Raw genomic sequence first — 19,724 nt, forward strand, 5'->3', positions numbered from 1 at the left:
AGATGGTTAATGTGCACACATTTAGAAAACTGACAAGCATGATATAGATGCAGGCCGGACGTGATTAGGTAGATCATTGTGTCTGGCTGTGGAACAGTAGATTTACTTAGAAGTAAGTAGATTGCTTCTGCCATCCAATGTCAACACAGTGGTTATAGAGTTATTTAAAATTTTTATTGTGTGTGTTGCTGCCTCAGTGATTTTTTTTTCTTTTTTTTTTTTTGGAGCTGGGGGCCGAACCCAGGGCCTTGTGCTTGCTAGGCAAGCGCTCTACCACTGAGCTAAATCCCTAGCCCCGATTTTTTTTTAAAGAGGCTGTGTACTGTCTTCTCTTTCCTATTTCACTTCTTTTCTTTTTATCCCCAGCCCATATATCTTTTATATAAAAATTCTCTGGTGTTCAAAGTGTTTTAGGAGGAGGCCATTGCTCAGTGGGTAGAGGAACTTGTGTAAGCTCCAGGCCCTGAGTGTGAACACCTCCACCTGCATTAGAGCTAGGCGTGGTCACAGTGGTCCTGCAACCCTGATGCCGTGGAGTGTTAAGACAGGAGGCTTAGGGGTTTACTGGCTGTGGGTTCAGCGAAAGACTGTCTCAAGATAGCAAGAGCAGCATACCAGGCATCCTCTGACCTCCACGTGTGCACAGAGATTCACACACATATACAACATGCATACACACACCTTCAAAGTGTTTTTGAAGCAGAAATTTTAGAATTTCAAAGTCTGCTTGAATTAGGTTACAGAATCCGTTCTTGATAGCATTGTGGTCTGTTCAGTTCTTTATAAATGTATCATACCCCTAAACTTATAAGAGTTTATTTTAGTGACTTCCATTCTAGACTCTTTCCCTTTCTTTCTGACTTCCTTCCTTCCTTCCTTCATATTTATTTATTTATTTATTTATTTATTTATTTATTTATTTATTTATTTATTTATTTATTTAGAGACAGGTCTTCATTATGTAGTTATGGCTGGCCTGGAACTTTTTATGTAGGCCAGGCTGGCCTTTAACTCACAGAGGTCTGCTTGCCTCTGCTTCTTAAAGGCATGTTGCCCTTTAGGCATGGGTGCTCTTTTGAGGAAGTGGTGTGGTGATTATGCTGTGGCTGGAATAGAAGTGCTTTGGGTGGTTTACTTAGGTGGGGATATGGGAGTCAGCTCTGGACAGCGTCAGTGTTTCTTAGTGAGAGGAAGCTGGTTAACAGTCTGGAGCAGAGCTGCTTATCTCTGTGGACAGACTCTTCTGAAAGAGCATGACCATCTCTTGTCTCAGTTCATTTTTCTTTTTGGCAGGTTTGGGTAGGTTGGGTTTTCTCTCTGAGACAGGATCTAGCTAAGTCTCCTGAATCCACCAGGTCGGGATAAAACTGTCATCCTCTTGCCTCAGTGATGGACTAGCTTTCTTTTTTTCTGTTGTAATACAGCTTCTTTATTTTGTATATATGAGAACACTGTATCTGTCTTCAGACACACCAGAAGAGGGTATCAGATCCCATTACAGATGGTTGTGAGCCACCATGTGGTTGCTGGGATTTGAACTCAGGACCTCTGGAAGAGCAGTCAGTGCTCTTGACCACTGAGCCATCTCTCCAGCCCTGATTTAGCTTTCTTAAGTCTGCCTTCCTGTATGCCTGTCTGTCCATCTGTGTGTGTGTGTGTGTATGCGGGCGCGTGTGCGTGTGCGTGTGTGGGTGTGACTGAATACTTGAGACTGTAATTTATTTAGAAATGTGTGTCATGGCCTGGGGATGTTGCTCAGTTGGTAGAGTACTTGTCTGGCATTCAGGAAGCTCTGATCCTTAGCACGGCATAAACCAGGCTCTGGTACTTGCCTGCAATCCCAGCATTGAGAAGGTAGAAATGGCAGGGGTGAGAGGGTATGATTGGGACGTAAAGTGAATAAATTATTAATTAATGAAAAAAGAAGATAGAAACAGGAAGATAGAAGTTAGCATGGTTTGTGGAAGGGAAACTGGGAAGGGGGATAACATTCGAAATGTCAGTAAATAAAATAACCAAAAAACTAAAAAAAAAAAAAAAAAAAGAAGTTAACAACGTCCTCGGATATATAGGAAGTTTTAGACCAGCCTTGGCTAGAGATCTCCTCTCACTGTATAAATGAATATTGTATAAGTGAATGTACAATTCCTTCTGTTTGTTTGGTTTTGGTTTTTGGTATTTTTTTGAGACACGTTTCTTTGTGTAGCCCTGACTGTCCTGAAACTCACTCTGTAGACCAGGCAGGCCTTGAACTCACAGAGAACCTTCAGCTTCTGCCTTTAGAATGCTGGGGTTACAAAGCATTTGCTACCACACCCACCCTATAAATAAATATGTACTATTAAGTTCCTGGAGGTGTCTTTCCTTTCTTTCATAAGGTCTTGATAGTGTTCCAGGTTGTCTTTGCACGTGGAGCTCTTGCCTTGGCCTTCTGAGCATCTAGGATTACAGGCATGTATGTGCTGCCGTGTCTGGCTGTTGCTGCCTTTCCTCTCTGTTAAAGATTTATTTTATTATTTTAATGTGTCTGTGCAAGTGAGTGCAGGTGCCAGAGAAGCCAGAAGAAGACGTCAGATCCCTTGGAGCTAGAGTTAGAGGTGATTTTGAACCACTCAATGTGAGTTTCAACCTGAGTTCCAGAGGGGACACCATGCATGCCATGCTGCCAGTGCTTCTCAAATGTTAACATCCGCACAGGCCTAGGGAGCTGTGAAAATACAGGATTAGGATAAATAGGTCTGACTGGGCGGCTTTTCCACAAAGTTTACATATGATACTGATACTGCTGTGCTGTAATGAACAGCAAGGCTCAGTTACAGCTGGCCAGTGAGATACTCAGGGAATCAGATGCAGGGTAGATGAGGATTCTGGCAGTGCTGCGAGGGCACTTTGCAGAGAGGGCAAAGGGGGTGGCAGGACAGATGCCGTGCATTGAGAGCGAAAGGTGATTCATAGTTGCCATTCTGAAAAGACAGGAAGCCTGGACTGGGACAGATGGCGGCCAGCAGAACACTGGTTTGGCTAAGGAAAAGGTCAGGGACTGAGGATGGACGGCTCGTCTGTGGTGATTATGTATACCCCAGACCAGAGCTAGTGACAGTGGAAGGTGCTCTCCTCAGGAAGGAAGAAGGTTCACCACTCCTCACTAGTGAGATGGTGGAGCCCCAGACAAATGACTGTAAAGGACATTGGTGGGACTAGAGAGAGGGAAAAATCTTGTCGTTATGCTCTAGCTTTAAAGATTCACCATGCTTAAGCTAAGTAATAGCATTATTTTTTCTTAATTTCACTGGCAACTTTAATAGAAGCATACAATGCTATCAAATATTAGAATTTTAGAAAATATTTTGCAGTTATGCTCTACATTTTATTTATAGGGGTTGGAGATTTAGCTCAGTGGTATAGCGCTTGCAAGGCCCTGGGTTTGGTCCCCAGCTCCGAAAAAAAAAGAAAAAAAGAAAAAAAATTTATTTATAATTTTTTATAATTATTAGCCAGTAAATGTCATTCAGAGAATCAGAATATCATCAAATTAGCCACAAGTTATGTAAAGAGCTTTATATGTAAAAATGTATTCTATTTTCTTCATGGTTGAAAAGAAATGTCTTGAAATGCCCTTAGATAGCATCTCCTTTAATTTGACAGAAATCTCAGGACCAAAGGACAGTGACTAGTAAGGGTGTGCTTTTTCTGCTGTCCTTTAAGGATAAGGGGTGATGTAGTAAGGCTGAGGGCAGCTGAGCCAGGTGGCTCTTATAAACTCTAGAACCCAGAAGACTGAAGCAACTTGGTAGGATTCAAGACTGGGTCTAGGGGAAATCAGCTTTGTTAATAGCCCATCTCTACATTTTAAAAGAGACCTTCCGGAAAAGGGAACCTGAGGAAAACTGTCTTTACTTCTAAACTGAGACTCGGCAAAAAGTGATTGTCAAGGAATATCAGATCAAAGTACTAAACGTAGACCCCCACCCCCAGCCAGAAACTGCAGAATTGGAAAAAAAAGACGGTAATTAAAGACCATGTCTCTGCTGCCCTACTTTTAAATGATTAGAATATCAGTAATTGTTCAGGCTGCTGTTCTGTGGACAGTGTCCTGTTGTTGAAGCAGTCTTACCAGCTAACTTGGGATTCTGCCCTGCCTTAGGTGCCCTTGGCCTGAGAGTGTTTGATAGTGCTGTTCATGTCCCACCTGGGGATAAACCACACCCCTTCAGCCAGATGGCAGGGACAGCTCCAGCGGTTATTCTGTCAGGATGTACATGTAACTCAGCTACATTGGCCTGACTCAAATCTCCAGCACATCATATACTGAGTGTGGTGGGGCACACCTATAATTATAGCACTTGGGAATTGGAGGCAGAATGACGAGAAGTTCAGGGTCATCCATGGCTATGATGTGAATTTGAGGCCAGCCTTGGACACATGAGTACATGAGACTCTTGTCCCAGCAAACAAAACAGGGCTAGAGAGATGATTCTGTGTTTAAGAGTATGTACTGCTCTTCCAGAGACCCAAGTTTGGTTTCCAGAACCTACTCTGAGCAGATCACAGCTGCCTGTACCTCTAGCTCCTGGGAATCCAATGTCCTTTTTTGGTGTTCTCAGACATCATTGTAGTCATATACACATACCTACCTGCTCTCAAACAAACACAGCTGTATACATGTAATTAAAGTAAATTAAAAAACCCCAAAACAAAATAGCCTACATTGAAAGACAAGGAGAGGTAGGATCCAGAACTCAGGTATAGATTTAGGCCAGGTGATTGTGACACAAGCCTTTAATTCCAGCACTTGGGAGGCTGAAACAGGCAGATCTCTGTTTCAGGGCCAACCTGGTCTACAGAGTGAGTTCCTGGACAGTGTGGGTCACACAAAGAAAACCTGTCTCAAACCAAACCAAACAACAGAGGGATGGAATGGAGATGGGGATGGAGGTAGAGGAGGAGAGAGAATACTCGGGTGTAAAGTGGAGTTCCCATTTGACAGATGGCTAAACAAGAAAGAAGAATGCAGGTGACAGTAGGCCAACCCAGCATTCCCATGAGACTCTGTGGCACCAAGAGTTAGTTTCTGGGCCACAGGACTGGTGCATGTTTAAGGAGCTGGAAGCCATTGAGTGTATGCTTACCAATTTATATAACACAGAAATACATTTTCATGCCTGTTTTGTGTGTGTGATGCTAGGGATGGACCCTAATGTCTTCCACGTGCTCCACCCCTCCAGCTAGCCACATGCCATTTTTAAATGCTTTTAAAACATGGCCAAGAGACTGGCTTTCCTTTTTTAGTGCCTAGAAACAGTTCTGGACCATAGGAAAAATTTGAAGTCATTTATAATTCTAAGTATCTACAGGACTTGTTTTTTTCCTACTTCACGTTCATGGCTGTCCACAGTCAGTTGTGAGTTTGAGGAGAGTGTGGGCTCTGCCTTTGACTGCCCAACAGAGTTGTAGTGCCATGAGCTGCACACTGGACTGCAGATGGAGTGGCGCTGTGTGTACCTGAGCTGCTTGATCTACATCAGACTTTCTAGAATTTACTACACAGACTCACTCAGGTTCTAAGAACTAATGTTAGAGGTTAGCACTAGGGGCCTGGAGAGATGGCTCAGTGATGAAGAACAGTTCTTGCTCTTGCAGGGAGTTCAGATCTCAGCACCCTCATGTCTTCTCACAACCACCAGCACCTCAGGTTTCAGAGGATGCGATGCCCTCTTCTAACTTCCTTGCGTGTCAGTCACACATATAGTGCACATACATGTGTGCAAAAAAAAAAACACTCCTGCCCCTAAAATAATTATTACAAAAATTTAAAATAAAAGAAATTAACACTGGATGGCAAATTTCATGTCATTATAAATAGCACATCACTGGTGCCTGGTGTGCCTGTTCTTGCTGTTGTCTACCTGTGTGGCTCCGCAGGGCACAGAGAATTTTCAGGCTGAATTTTGTTTTTGTCCTCAAACATATAAACCTCTCTGTATCTTACTGATATGTTTCTTAATTATTACAAATCTTTATTTGTGCTGAGAGTATTAACTACATGGTAGAGCACATACTTACTGTGTATACAACCCTGGATTCAATCCCCAACCCCAGGAGGGAAAATACTTTGTTTTGCTTGCTTGCTTGTGTTTGGTATGTATTTATTCAAATAGTTAATGTGATCACATCAACGTAGGAATGTTTGCATTGCAAAGTATTTTTTAAAAAATCATCATCAGGGATCTGGAGAGATGGCTCAGTGGTTAAGAGCACTGACTGCTCTTCCAGAGGTCCTGAGTTCAATTCCCAGCAACCACATGGTGGCTCACAGCCTTCTGTAGTGAGATCCTATGCCCTCTTCTGGTGTGTCTGAAGAGAGCTACAGTGTACTCACATATATAAAATAAATATTTTTTAAAAATTATAATCACACTCGAAATGTATATAAGAAATACTCAAGTTAATAAAAAAATAAATAAAATTATAATCATTATGATGACAATGATGATGGTGATGATGATGAGTGTGGGAGGGTAGTCAGAGAACAACATTCTCCTTCTACTGTGAAACTTGGGTCTTTGGGGTAAGATGTTTTTATGGTTTTTCTTTTATTCTGTACCATTTGCTGATCCAAGCCTTTAATCTCAGCATTTGAGTAGCAGAGGCAGGTGAATCTCTGAGTTCAAGGCTAACCTGGTCTATATAGTGTTCCAGGACAGCCAGAGCTTTACAAAGAAACCTTGTCTTGAATCATCCCTTCCTCCTGCCCCCAAAAGAGAGCAACTAAATATTTTTAATATTTTGTGTGTATGAGTGTTTTGCTTGTATGTATGTCTGTACCATGTACATGCCTAACTCCCTTGGAGGCCAGAAGAGGATGCCGGATCTCTAGAATTGGAATTTTGGTCAGTTGTGAGCCGCCATCTGAGTGCTGGGACTCACACCCAGGTCCTCTGCATAGACAAGTGCTCCTAACCACTGAGCCATCTCTTCAGCACCTGAAGGGCAACTTTTAAGTTATATTATCTACAGGAAACTCAACAGTGTACATCATTTAACCCATTTTGGTGACAATTCTTTGTTCTTTACTTTTTCCAGCTTTGGCAATGGAGCCACAGAGATTGGACCTAGGACATTACCTTTTCAATGGCAACAGCTCTCAATGAAATGTCTGTTTTCATTGGCCCTTGTAGCTTCCACCAGCCCAGCCAGGGGCTTTGTCTTTGGCCTAACCTGTGTCTTCCTGTGGCCCAGCTACCCCACCCTGCCTGCCCCTGATGCGATAGGGACCTCCTCTCTTGGTCACAAGGCAGGGACACTAGTTCCACTGAGTCTGTAATGTATAATTGCCCCTGGCTAAGCATTCCTGTTTTCTACCAAGACAGTGAGTGACAGTATTGATCCCACTCAATGGAGAGGTGGTCTCCAAGCGGGATGTTTGTTCCTCTCGACAGCAGCTTTCTTAGCATAAGTTAGCAGTGTCCTATAGTGTCTTTGGTCTGTATTGTGGAGTGGCTGAAACAGTTGGGAGGCTGCCTGTCTGCCTGCCTGACTGGCTGTTCAGGGCTTGGGTGAACTGGTTACTCTAAGGAGACACCAGCCAGCCTTTCACCACTGCAGCCAGATGTGATGCAATCCTTTGTCCCAGGTCAAACGTGAGGTCTCTTGGTAAGATGTCCAGTGCCAAAGTTCTCAGGCTTTTTGTCTGACTCACTACCTCCTGGCCTCTTACTGCTGCTTTTTCTTTTTAAATTTTGAGACAGGGTCTCTCTAAGTATACCAGGCTGGCCTCAAACCCACAGAGATTGGCCTGTACTGAGGATAAAGGGGTGTGCCACCATGCCTGGCTCTTTTCTTTATCATTGTCTCTCTGTTCCTGAGCTTTCTTGCTCTCTAGATCAGTTAACTTTCTGAAGTTTTAGCTGTGTTTCTGCCAAGCTTTTCGGGGATAGTTTTTTGCTTTCTCCTGAGTGGCTCATTGCTGAGTACATTTACTTGGTGTAGAACTCTACAATTGTGTTTCTCTATGTTAATTTACTTTTGGTTTGTAGCTGGCTGCTAGTATCAAGATGGCAGGTCAGTGGTGACACCCTGTGAGTCTGGAGGCAGTGTGCAATTCCCTCGGGAACCATCCCTCCCCAGTGTGAACGTTCATTCAGTTGGTTACATTCTCATAGGTACTCATGTGTGGTCAGTTTTTAAAGTTTAAACTTTTAGTTTAGGATCTTTCTAGCCCACGATTGGTTGGAACTTGCTGTGTAGCTCTGGCTGGCCTCAAACTTTTCTGACCCAGCTTTGTGCTGGGATTGTAAGTGTATGCCCTTGTGCCTGGTTTAGAAATCTTTTTAGTAGCTGAATTTGTACTGCTCTGGAATTGACAGAATTAGGAATATAGAAATAGAGGTTTATTAGTAGGTAAACTCTTGACGGGAATAATGACTGGAAAATGAAGTTTCAGATTATATGAAAGATAATTTTTTTAAAGAAAACTGTCTTATCTTATTAAGTTCAGTACAGTCACTACATATGCATGCTAACTGGCTTCTCAAAGCATGTACATGTCTCTTTAACATGAATAGGAGGTAACTCAAAAGACACATTTTCATCTCAAGTCCTGGATGTTTGAAGCCTTTTCCTTTAAAAGACATTTCTGTGCCCACAGTGTTTGGGAGTGACTGGTGTCTGCCCCATCAGTTAGCTTTGTCATATTTTGGGAAGTCAGTTACATTTTGTTTGATCATGAATGCTGTGTAGAGAAGCAAAAGAAGAGCGAGAAGCACAGACTCTTGAAGCATGCAGAGGTGCATAGCAAGAATTTGCAACTCTCAGGCAGGTGTGGAGGCGAGGAAGCAGCACACTTCAGCCACGACGTTTTCTCTAAGGAGCAGCTCGAAGGCTGTCATTCTGAGAGGGTTGCAGTATTTTAAAGTCAGACACGGCACATCTTAAAAAACAGTGCTGAGACTCGAGGGTTTTCCTCCATCTTAACAGTAACTGAGCACGTTGGGTTGTCACCTTGTGTTGACAGTTATGAGGCTCCGAGTGACAGCCTTTTTACAATCCAGATGGCCAGAGGTGGCCCTGAGATTTATCTTAATGGGCTTATGGTAAATTAAGTTATTTTTATCTATTTTAAACATAAACGATGCATTCCTATTTTGGATTCTTCATGCATGACCTTGAATCCCTTGTTTTTTATTTTGCAGTACCTTTTTATACCTGAAATTCCTGGTAGTGTGGGCACTTGTCCTCCTGGCCGACTTTGTCCTGGAGTTCCGATTTGAATACCTGTGGCCATTTTGGCTTTTCATCAGAAGCGTCTATGATTCCTTCAGATACCAGGGACTGGTATGTTTCTGTTGCATGTTCTCCAATTGTGAGGGATTTAGTTGCCCTTCTAAATAAGAGACTATCTAAAGTGGCCGATGGTGGCCTGTTTTAAATGGATTTTATTAGGAATAAACTAGCTGTTAGCAATGGAAGTACCTGTTTGCGATGAGTTAATTGAGTCTGTAGATTAAAGCTTGACTGTTGTAAACCCACTGATGTTTTGTCCTCCTCCCCAATTTGAGTGGAGAGAAGGGATTGGGTGGAGGATTACAAGAGGGAGGTAGCAATGGATGCCTAGTCTTAACCCTGGAGTGCTCTGGAACTAAGTTGTCATTGAATCAAAGCAGTGATTCTCATGGGACTTAAGACTCCTTTTTAAGTAATTAAAAATTCTTGAGAACTCCAAAGAGCTTCTGTTAATGTAGGTTACAAAATAAAACGGGTGGTGAGGCACACCTTTGGTCCCAGCCCCCAGGAGGCAGAAGTAGAAGGGTCTCTGAGTTCCAACCAGCCTGGTTTACACAGTGAGTTTCTAGGCCAGCTAGGGCTATTAGAGACTCTGTTATTAATAAAAATCAATCAATCAAATAACAATTGTAAAAACAAAAGAGAAAGTAAATCAAAAAGTAAAATATATTTATTAATTCACTGAAAATAACCATTTACCCAAAAATAAATAGAAGGGTGGCTCTGGTTTTTGGAGCTCTCTGGAAGGATCTCAGGGCTACTTCAGGAGTCTGTAGACTACAGGTTTTAAATTATCCAGTTAGAGCCTGGGCATAGCCTGAGCTGAATTCCTTTGACTTACATGTTATTTCTATTGTGTTCCATAGCTACACCTTACAGCTAACTCTCCAGTCCAGGCCTGGCGCTTTGGTCAGAGCAAACCCATGCTTCCAAAAGATGGCTTCAAGCTTATGTCTTATTGGTAATGAATAGTGGTGTCCAGAGGAAGGCAGCATTATTAATATTACCACCAGCATATTTCTTGCCAATATTTTGGTTCATCTGCATTCCAGCAAGCTTTAAGAATGAAGCTCTTAGGAATGGTTTATGAGGAAACAGGAAGCTTTTCAGTGTTAAAGTTGTTGTTCATTCAGGTAAAACCTGCCTATAGAATCCCAATGAGTTCACTGTGGCCCAACCTTAGTTTCAGCCCAGTTCATGTCCTTGACTTAAGAGCCATGAGCAAGAGCACTCTTTCGTGTTGAGTCAGCCACTGCGTTAGTGTATGTGCTGCTGGAGCGCTCCTGACCACTGCCCCGGCCTGTGCTGAGCTCATGACCACTGCCCCGGTCTGTGCCCACATGGCCTCTGGTTAACTGTTCAGCAGTTGTGTCCCACAAAGCTTTTAATAGCGTACTTGAAAATAACATCCTGAAATGTGGCTTTTAACTTGCCTTTTTCTCTCTCTATCTTTAGGCCTTCTCAGTATTTTTTGTTTGTGTAGCATTCACTTCAAATATCATATGTCTCCTCTTCATTCCCATACAATGGCTTTTTTTTGCTGCTAGCACATATGTATGGGTCCAGTACGTATGGCATACAGGTGAGTCTTAATGACTTCTTGGTGAGAAATTTTAGATGCAAGTTAATGAATTATTTAGATTGATATTTTAAAGTTTCTTTCCCCAATAATACATCTTGTGGTTGTTGGTTTGTGGGGTTTTGTTATTTGGTTGTAGGTCTGGTTATTTGAGGCAGGGTCTTAGTAGGTAATCCTGGTTGTCTGTCCCTTAACTCACCATGTAGACCTGGCCAGCCTGGAAGTCCTGCCTTTGCCTCCTGAGTTCTGGGATTGTAGGTGTACCTTGCTCTATATGCTTACAGACCCGGATTTCCTTTTCTTTGTTATTTGAGTCAAAAGCTTAAGTTTTAGGTATTCTGGTTGGCAGCCTCTATTGCAAAGATGCCAGTTTAAGGGAGGGGGTGTCAGACGGTTTCTGTTAGGAGTCCTTGAAGACATTCACGCACCACACAAGACTGTTTACAACATTTCATTACTGAAAGGAATGCTAGAGTCATTTAAGCGAACCCAATAATTTGACAGAAACAAAACAGAAAACCATCTCGCCAGCATCCCAGACACTCCGTGGCCCTTATACAGTTGGAAATGTGCAGCCGCATGGACTCCTGCCGTTTCCCCTCACTTTGGCTGTGTAGGAAGATGTAGACATCTCTCTATATTGAGTCACACACAAGTCCTCCTTGCACTTTTTTTTTTTTTTTTCTTTTCTTTTTTTGAGCTGGGGACCCAACCCAGGGGCCTTGCGCTTTGTTAGGCAAGCGCTCTACCACTGAACTAAATCCCCAACCCCCTCCTTGCACTTTTTTTTTTTTTAAAATATTTTATTTATTTATTATATATGAGTACACTGTAGCTCTCTTCAGACACACCAGAAGAGGGCATCGGATCTCATTGCAGATGGTTGTGAGCCACCATGTGGTTGCTGGGATTTGAACTCTGGACCTCGGGAAGAGCAGTCGGTGCTCTTAACCACTGAGCCATCTCTCCAGCCCTCCTTGCACTTTTTAAAAAAAAAATTATGGGGGTTGGGGATTTAGCTCAGTGGTAGAGCGCTTGCCTAGGAAGCGCAAGGCCCTGGGTTCGGTCCCCAGCTCCAAAAAAAAAAAAAGAACCAAAAAAAAAAAAAATTTATGTATGCTAGTACACTGTCTCCAGACACACCAGCAGAGGGCATCAGGTCTCATTACAGATGGTTGTGAGCCACCATGTGGTTGCTGGGATTTGAACTCAGGACCTTTGGAAGAACAGTCAGTGTTCTTAACCGCTGAGCTATCTTTCCAGCCTGCAACCTTTTTATTTTTTAAGGTGGCCTTGAACTCTTGATCCTTTTGCTTTCCAAGTGTTGGAATTATGGGTCTGTGCCACCACATCCAACTTTTATAAACCTTTCCCTATGATGTTAAAGCCAGGGAACTCTTAAGATGCAATCTCTAATACTGTCCCACGCTTACTTAAAAGGTTTTTAGGGTGGTTCTTCATTTCATAGATGGAAGAATAACCTGTGTTGTTCAATCTTTACTATTTTTCAGTAATATTTTTATATTTATTTTAACTTAATAGATTAATGTACCAAGTAGGACATATTTAAAAGATCATTGTTTTGAGACGTTTCACTGTGCATCTCTAGCTGACCTAGAACTTTCTGTGTAGCAACAAGCTAGCGTTGAAGTCAGCCTGCCTCTATCTCCCTAGTGTTTGGATTACAGATATGTGCCACCCCACCCAGCTGGAAATAAAATTTGAAATTATTTTGAAGATCTGTAATTGTGAAAATGCCTCTGCTGGGCATGGCGGATCTGTAAGGCAGCGAGTGGAGCTTACCTTAGCTTGGACTCTAGGCGCTGCTGGGGTTTTTTTCTTTTTTTCTTTTTTTTTTTTTTTTTTTTTTTTTTTTTTTTTTTTTTTAGCTGGGGGACCGAACCCAGGGCCTTGCGCTTCTAGGCAAGCGCTCTACCACTGAGCTAATCCCAACCCCTGCTGGGGTTTTTCTTAGAAGCTGACTTTCCACTGTCTGTGGCTGTGGGCTTGTCATCCATGTTCACAAACTCTCCACTATCTGTCTTTTCCTAACACTGACCGATGCAACTTGTAGATGTTTTCTGGTTCTTTTATTTTAATACAATAAACCAGAATATTTTATTTATTCTGCTGCAAGTTGCTTTCACCTTCCGGGTATTTTCATGCTTAAATGAGCATCTGCTCCTGGAAATGAAGGCTTAGTGCTTCTTACTGTCAGGAAAACAGCTCAGCCCCTGGCCGGCCTGGAGCTCAGAGACTGCCTGCCTTTACTATCCAGGCGTTGAGCAAAAGCATGGTCTACCATATCTGGATCTGCATTCTTTAGAAGACTGTCCGCATTGTATTGTATAACTGTCATAATTACAGTCTTCTCTTAGTGGACATTTAAGTTCATCTTTGTTATTGTACGTTTCAGTGCATATTTTGTGTATTTCTTTAGGGTAAGATCTAACAGTGAGATCTCTGGGTTAAAAGTGCAGGTCCTCAAAGCTTCCGTATACTGCCAGAAAGTCTCCATAGAGTGTACTATGTCTGGTTTGAGAGCAAAACTACCCATGCCCTACACTGTTCATTATCTGTCTTACATTTTTTCCCAGACAGCATCTTCCTCTGTAGCCTTGGCTCTCTTGGGCTCTGTAGACCGGCTGGCCTCAGTGATTGGCCTATCTCTTTCTCTCCAATGCTGGGATTAAAGGCGTTGGCTACCACTGCCTGGCATTCTTTTTTTTTTTTTTAAATAATGAATTAAATTGGGATCTTATTGCTTCGGTTGTAGTTCCCTTAATAACATTTTGGTAAAGTAGAGTACGACTTAAAATTTTTCTTCATTCACACTTTTTTTTAAAAAAATTATTTATTTATTATGTATACAATGTTCTATATGCATATATGCCTACAAGCCAGAAGAGGGCATCAGATCCCATTATAGATGGTTAGAAGCCACCATGTGGTTGCTGGGAATTGAACTCAGGACCTCTGGAAGAGCAGTCAGTGCTCTTAACCACTGAGCCTTCTCTTGTCACGGTTTTATTGTGTGGTCCTAGTTGGCTTGGAACTCTGCACGCCAGGCTGATCTTGAACTAAAAAAAAAAAAAACCACCTACTTGCTTCTGTCTACTGAGTGCTGGGATTAAAGGTGCACACTAATGCACACAGTGCTTTTCTTTTTTTTTTTCTTCTTTTTTTTTTTTTTCAGAGCTGGGGACCGAACCCAGGGCCTTGTGCTTGCTAGGCAAGCACTCTACCACTGAGCTAAATCCCCAACCCCACAGTGCTTTTCTTTAGTTTTTCCTTTCTTGTTTGTGGTAGGGACATTGGAATTGAACCCATGGCTTTGCACATGCTAAGCATGTGCTCTGCCACTGGGCCACAGCCTCTGTAGTTTTGATTGGTTGTGTTTGCGTATTGAATCAGGATATTAGTATTTGCCCAAGCTGCCCTCAAGTCTGAGCTCAAGCCATCTCCCTGCCTCAGTCTTCCTAGTGCTGGCACTGCTGTAGGCACATAGTGCCATACCCAGCTTTGGTTGACTTTTTTTTTTTTAATTGAGTTTTCAGAGCTCTTCAGTCAAGATTGTGAATCTTTCGTTTGACATATATTATGAGTCTTTCCCAACAGTTGTTTACCTATTGTTTTTAATCAGTGACTTTGTGGGCTTATTTGCCCTAGAGAATCCTTCAGTTCAGAGCAGATTGCTTTTTTACTTTAACTGAAAGTCTTAATGAAAGTGGCTGTCCTTGACTGGGTCTCCCAGACAACCCCTCTGTTGTCAGCTACTGTCTCATTGACGGTCCTTTCTGTTGTCTCCTACAGAACGGGGAGTGTGTTTGCCTACAGTGTCCCTCTGGATACTCTTTGTTTATATTGAAGCCGCAATTAGATTTAAAGATCTGAAAAATTTTCATGTAGACCTTTGTCGGCCATTTGCTGCTCACTGGTGAGTATTACTTTATTCTTAGTCCACATTTCAGTGTAGATGGGCGGAGTCCCAGCTCTGTCCCAGCATCTGTGTGGCAAGGAGGTGCGGTGTGTCAGGTGTTTACCTTAGGAAGTATCTGACACATGATTATGATGATGATGCAAAACAATCTAAATGGGCTATGACCGTTTTTTTTTTTTTTTTTTTTTCAAACTTTTTTTTTTTTTTTTTTTTGAGCTGGGGACCAACCCAGGGCCTTGCGCTTGCTGGGCAAAGCGCTCTACCACTGAGCTAAATCTCAACCCACTATGACCGTTTTTTAAAGCTTCAGTAGTCTTTTACAGAAGTAACAAGACTACTGACACTTCTAAAGGGAACATGTCTTCTTATGAAACATAAGTGAATATTGAGGTACTTTTCATTTAATATTAACTAAAAATGTTAAAAAATAAGCTTGATTTCTGTTTACATCAGTTGTGAGAAAGTACAACCCTCCAGATAAACAGGCATTATATTTCCGGTATTTTTAGTTTTTACAAACTAATGAATTAAATAAACCTTGTCACTTTAAGTCTGTAGTGAAACCACATTTAGACTAACCAAAAATATACATTTTAACATTTATAAGCCTTAATATGGCTTTGACGGTATCTGTAGAAGCTTTGGAAAAGCAATAGGCAGTCTAACTGGCCAGAGATAGAGTTACATCTGTCTGTCTTAGCACTGTAAGACTCGCTTTAACCTGGAAGCACAGCCCAGCGATCCCTGATACTTGTTTAAAGGATAGCTGACACAAATGTGAATTTGGAATCACTGTATCTGTGATTATGGATTAATTTTACCAAAGGAACTACTGCTCTTATTCTTAGAAACACAGAGAGTAATGCAGTTAAAAGTTAAAGATAATGTCCTTTTGACTGTTTTTGTTTTTGTTTTTTTTTTTTGGAGACAGGGTTTTTCTGTGTAGCCCTGACTGTCCTGGAACTTCTCTATAGTTTGTCGTCATTCAGAGATCCATCTGCCTCTGTCTCCCAGTGCTGATATTAAAGCCACTACCTGTGCCCTTTTGCCCTTTCACAACACTTAGTATGGTTATTTGTGGATACCCATAAAAATCTCTGCCTTCAATTCTGTTTAAAAATTTTATTGAGAATTTCATACATGTATATAATATAGTTTGATCAAATTTAATCCCTATTCCTTCCCCTTAAACTCTTTCTATTATCACACACACACACACACACACTCTTATCCCTTCTAGCTAGATTTATTCTTTTTTTTTTTAAGGTTTATTTATTTATATGAGTACATATAAATAAATGTACTCTTCAGACACACCAGAAGAGTGTATCAGATCCCATTACAGATGGTTGTGAGTCACCATGTGGTTGCTGGGATTTGAACTCAGGACCTCTAGAAGAGCAGTCGGTACTCTTAACCACTGAGCCATCTCTCCAGCCCACTTGTATTCTTTTTTTAAAATCCCACTGAATCTACACAGTGCTGCCAGTGTGTGCCTGGGTATAGAGCCATTTACTGATGTCTGTAACAGCTAGAAGTGGACTCAGGCTGTGCTGGAAGTCTGGCTTGGTGTTGTGCAGCCATAGCCTCTATGAGCTCTTTTGAGCCCCGTCATGTCCAGATACCTTTACTTCTTAAAATCATAAAGATGCCTAAATTCTAATGTATTAGACTCATTGTTTCCTCAAAAACATTACTTGCTGTTTCTGTCAGTCCCTCTGGTGACTCCTAGAGTTAAAGACTCTCCCTGCAGTGTGCTGGAAAGTATTTTCCTATAGTCCAGCAGACCTTTCCGCAAGGGCTTGTTCTGTTTGCACGGGTTATCAACTAGAATTGATTTTCTAATTTTCAGTCTTAGTAGCCTATGTGCTTGCTACACATGTTGTTTTAAGCTTGCAGTTATTGGCTGCACTGTCTTCCTTCTAGTATTGGGTACCCTGTGGTGACTTTGGGCTTTGGCTTCAAAAGTTATGTGAGCTACAAAATGCGGTTAAGAAAGCAGAAGGAGGTTCAGAAGGAGAACGAGTTTTACATGCAGCTTCTTCAGCAGGCCCTCCCTCCAGAGCAGCAGATGTTGCAGAAGCAGGAGAAGGAGGCCGAGGAAGGTATGTCTCTACCCTGAAGCTGTGGCCTAGAGGCCAGTCATGTTTTGGCTCAGTAAACGAATTTTACTGAGATTTTAGATTTTCAGTTTTTCTGATGTTCCTCCTTGGGCCATTGTTTGGCCATAAAATACAGAATGTGTCTTTGAGGGCCATCAACTTCTAAATAAGGTGCTTGATTTTCATATATTTTTGTTTTATGTGTGTGATTTTCTTCCTGTATGTTTGTCTGTGTACCGCATTGTTGATCTGGAGCCATGGATCTGGGGTTGCGGCTTGTTCTGAGCCATCATGTGGCACTGGGACCCGAACTCCGGTCCTTTGTAAGAGCAAGGAATGCTTTTTAACTGTCAAGCCATCTCACCAGTCCCTGTCTCTGGAGAGATAAGAGGGTGTGTGTGTGTGTGTGTGTGTGTATGTGTGTGTGTGTGTGTTTGTGTGTGTGTGTGTGTGTGTGTGTGTGTGTGTGTGTATGTGTGCACGCGCACACATGCCAAGTTAGAGGAGCATAGGTTTGTGGTGTCTACTTAGGTCTTGAAGGTTGAGTTTGGGGCCCTAGGCTTGTGGGACAAACATTTTTTACATACTGAGCCCTCACCCAGTTCCAATTTAGGCCTCTTTTGAAATAGAACTTCTTAGGAAGGTAGCCATTGGGGGACTACCCTGCCATAGCATAAGCCAATATCGTAAATCCTTTTTCATAAAAAATAGGTTCTCTAACAGTGACCCGCTTTAGCGCTTACTCTTACGACAGACTTAGTTTACTCGATATATGGATTAATTGTAAAATTTTAATCACTTTAATGTCATATGTTTTGTCATTATGGTTTGAAGTTCCTATTTTGGTGATTTTCTCAAATGTGTCAGGCATTACTTCTTAGAGTTAGTGTAGTATATATTGTATTTATTCTTAGAGTTAGTGTAATATATATTGTATTTATTCTTAGAGTTAGTGTAATATATATTGTACTTACTGCTTCTAAGTTTCTACTGTGATTAGTGTAGTGAATTTCTAGGCCTAGTTAATACATTTTACTAAGTCAAGCTAGTATATGTTTTTAAAAGCTAAATATTCCAGTATGGGTTTTTGTTTGTTTGTTGGTTTGTTTTTGGTACTGTAGCAGCCAAAGGATTGCCGGACATGGACTCCTCGATCCTTATACACCACAACGGAGGCATCCCAGCCAACAAAAAACTTTCCACAGCGTTGCCAGAGATAGAATATCGAGAAAAGGGGAAAGAGAAAGACAAGGATGCCAAGAAACACAACCTCGGAATAAATAACAACAACATTCTACAGCCTGTAGACTCTAAGATACAAGAGATTGAGTATATGGAAAACCATATCAATAGTAAAAGATTAAACAATGATCTTGTGGGAAGTACAGAAAATCTCTTAAAAGAGGACTCATGCACTGCTTCCTCAAAAAATTACAAAAATGCCAGTGGAGTTGTGAACTCCTCGCCTCGAAGTCACAGCGCTACAAATGGAAGCATTCCTTCCTCGTCCAGTAAAAACGAGAAGAAGCAGAGGTGCACCAGCAAGGGCCCGAGTGCACACAAGGACTTAATGGAGAACTGTATTCCTAACAACCAGCTCAGCAAACCCGATGCTCTGGTAAGGTAAGTGTGCGGACTCCCTGCCTCTGGAGGGGACTCCAAAAGGAACACTTTGGTGGGGCTGCTGGGGCTGCTCCTGACCGGTGCTGAGACCGAGAGCACTTGTGTGTGGTCAGCACAGTGAAAAACGCCTTAACCGTTTCTGTATTCCGAATAAGAGGTGACAGATTGACGTGCTGCCTGATCGGTGATCCTCAAAGATGCTGTGTTCATCCTGTCCATAGTTTGTCTATCGAAAGAAAGTTCTTTTTGGCAAAAAGGCGAGAAGAGTTTGTGCCTTGTTGGTGCAAATTTCTCTGTAATCAAGCTGACAGATGGGGAGGAGTAGGAAAGTTGTCCTTTTACCCTGAGCTTGTTTTATTGGTTGGTTTCTTTTTCTGTAATTAGAATTTAGACGAAGTCTGGGATACTCAGCTTTGAAAAGCAATCTCTTGTGCTGACAGGGTGGCTCATTGGGTAAAGGTGATTGCTGTCAGGCCCGATGATCCCTGGGACCGCATGGTAGAAGGAGAAAAGAGATGCTGACTAGTTGTCCTCTGACCTCCACACACACGACACCTGCACACACGAAACAAATTTTAAAAAGAAAAGAAAAAAGAAATAAATCTCTTGATAAAAATCCCATATGGGAACACAATGCTAGATGCAGATTTTGATCAGGAACATTCCTTTTCTCAACCTTAATTAAAAGAGAAACACTGTTATGTGACACTGACTAACTCAAGCTTCATTTGATTAAATTGGCAAACAGGTGTGGTTTTTAGCTGTGGTCTTCAGCTGAGAGCTGAACTGGAGGTATTCTGTTTTTTGTTTTTGCTGTATGTAACTCACTCAGTTCAGTAAGATTTTTTTTTTTAAAGATTTATTTACTATATATAAGTACACTGTAGCTGTCTTCAGACACAGCAGAAGAGGGCATCAGATCTCATTACAGATGGTTGTGAGCCACCATGTGGTTGCTGGGATTTGAACTCAGGACCTCTGGAAGAGCAGTCAGTGCTCTTAACCGCTGAGCCATCTCTCCAGCCCCCCAGTAAGATTTTTTATATTCCACTTTCTTTGGCTTTTTTAAAGGCCATGGACTTTTTTTTTTCTTCGAGGAAGAGTTTTTATCATTGTAAAAAGCGTGAACCAGAGTATTGATTGGTTTTAATATTGTGAGTGACAGCCGGATAAGAGAAATGGGATCTATATAGCACCT

General features: G+C 41.8%; 1 protein-coding gene across 1 annotated transcript in view; it reads left to right on the forward strand.

Moving 5' to 3' along the window:
* Maco1 (macoilin 1) overlaps positions 1-19,724 on the forward strand; it is a 61,870-nt gene that overhangs the window by 8,284 nt on the left and 33,862 nt on the right. The window contains exons 2-6 of the mRNA XM_032896360.1: positions 9,192-9,333; positions 10,738-10,864; positions 14,675-14,798; positions 16,728-16,906; positions 18,025-18,526. Coding sequence (XP_032752251.1) covers positions 9,192-9,333; positions 10,738-10,864; positions 14,675-14,798; positions 16,728-16,906; positions 18,025-18,526 — 1,074 coding nt within the window. The remainder of the gene's footprint in view (positions 1-9,191; positions 9,334-10,737; positions 10,865-14,674; positions 14,799-16,727; positions 16,907-18,024; positions 18,527-19,724) is intronic.

This window comes from Rattus rattus, chromosome 1, assembly GCF_011064425.1.
Source record: "Rattus rattus isolate New Zealand chromosome 1, Rrattus_CSIRO_v1, whole genome shotgun sequence".
Taxonomy (NCBI): Eukaryota; Metazoa; Chordata; class Mammalia; order Rodentia; family Muridae; genus Rattus; species Rattus rattus.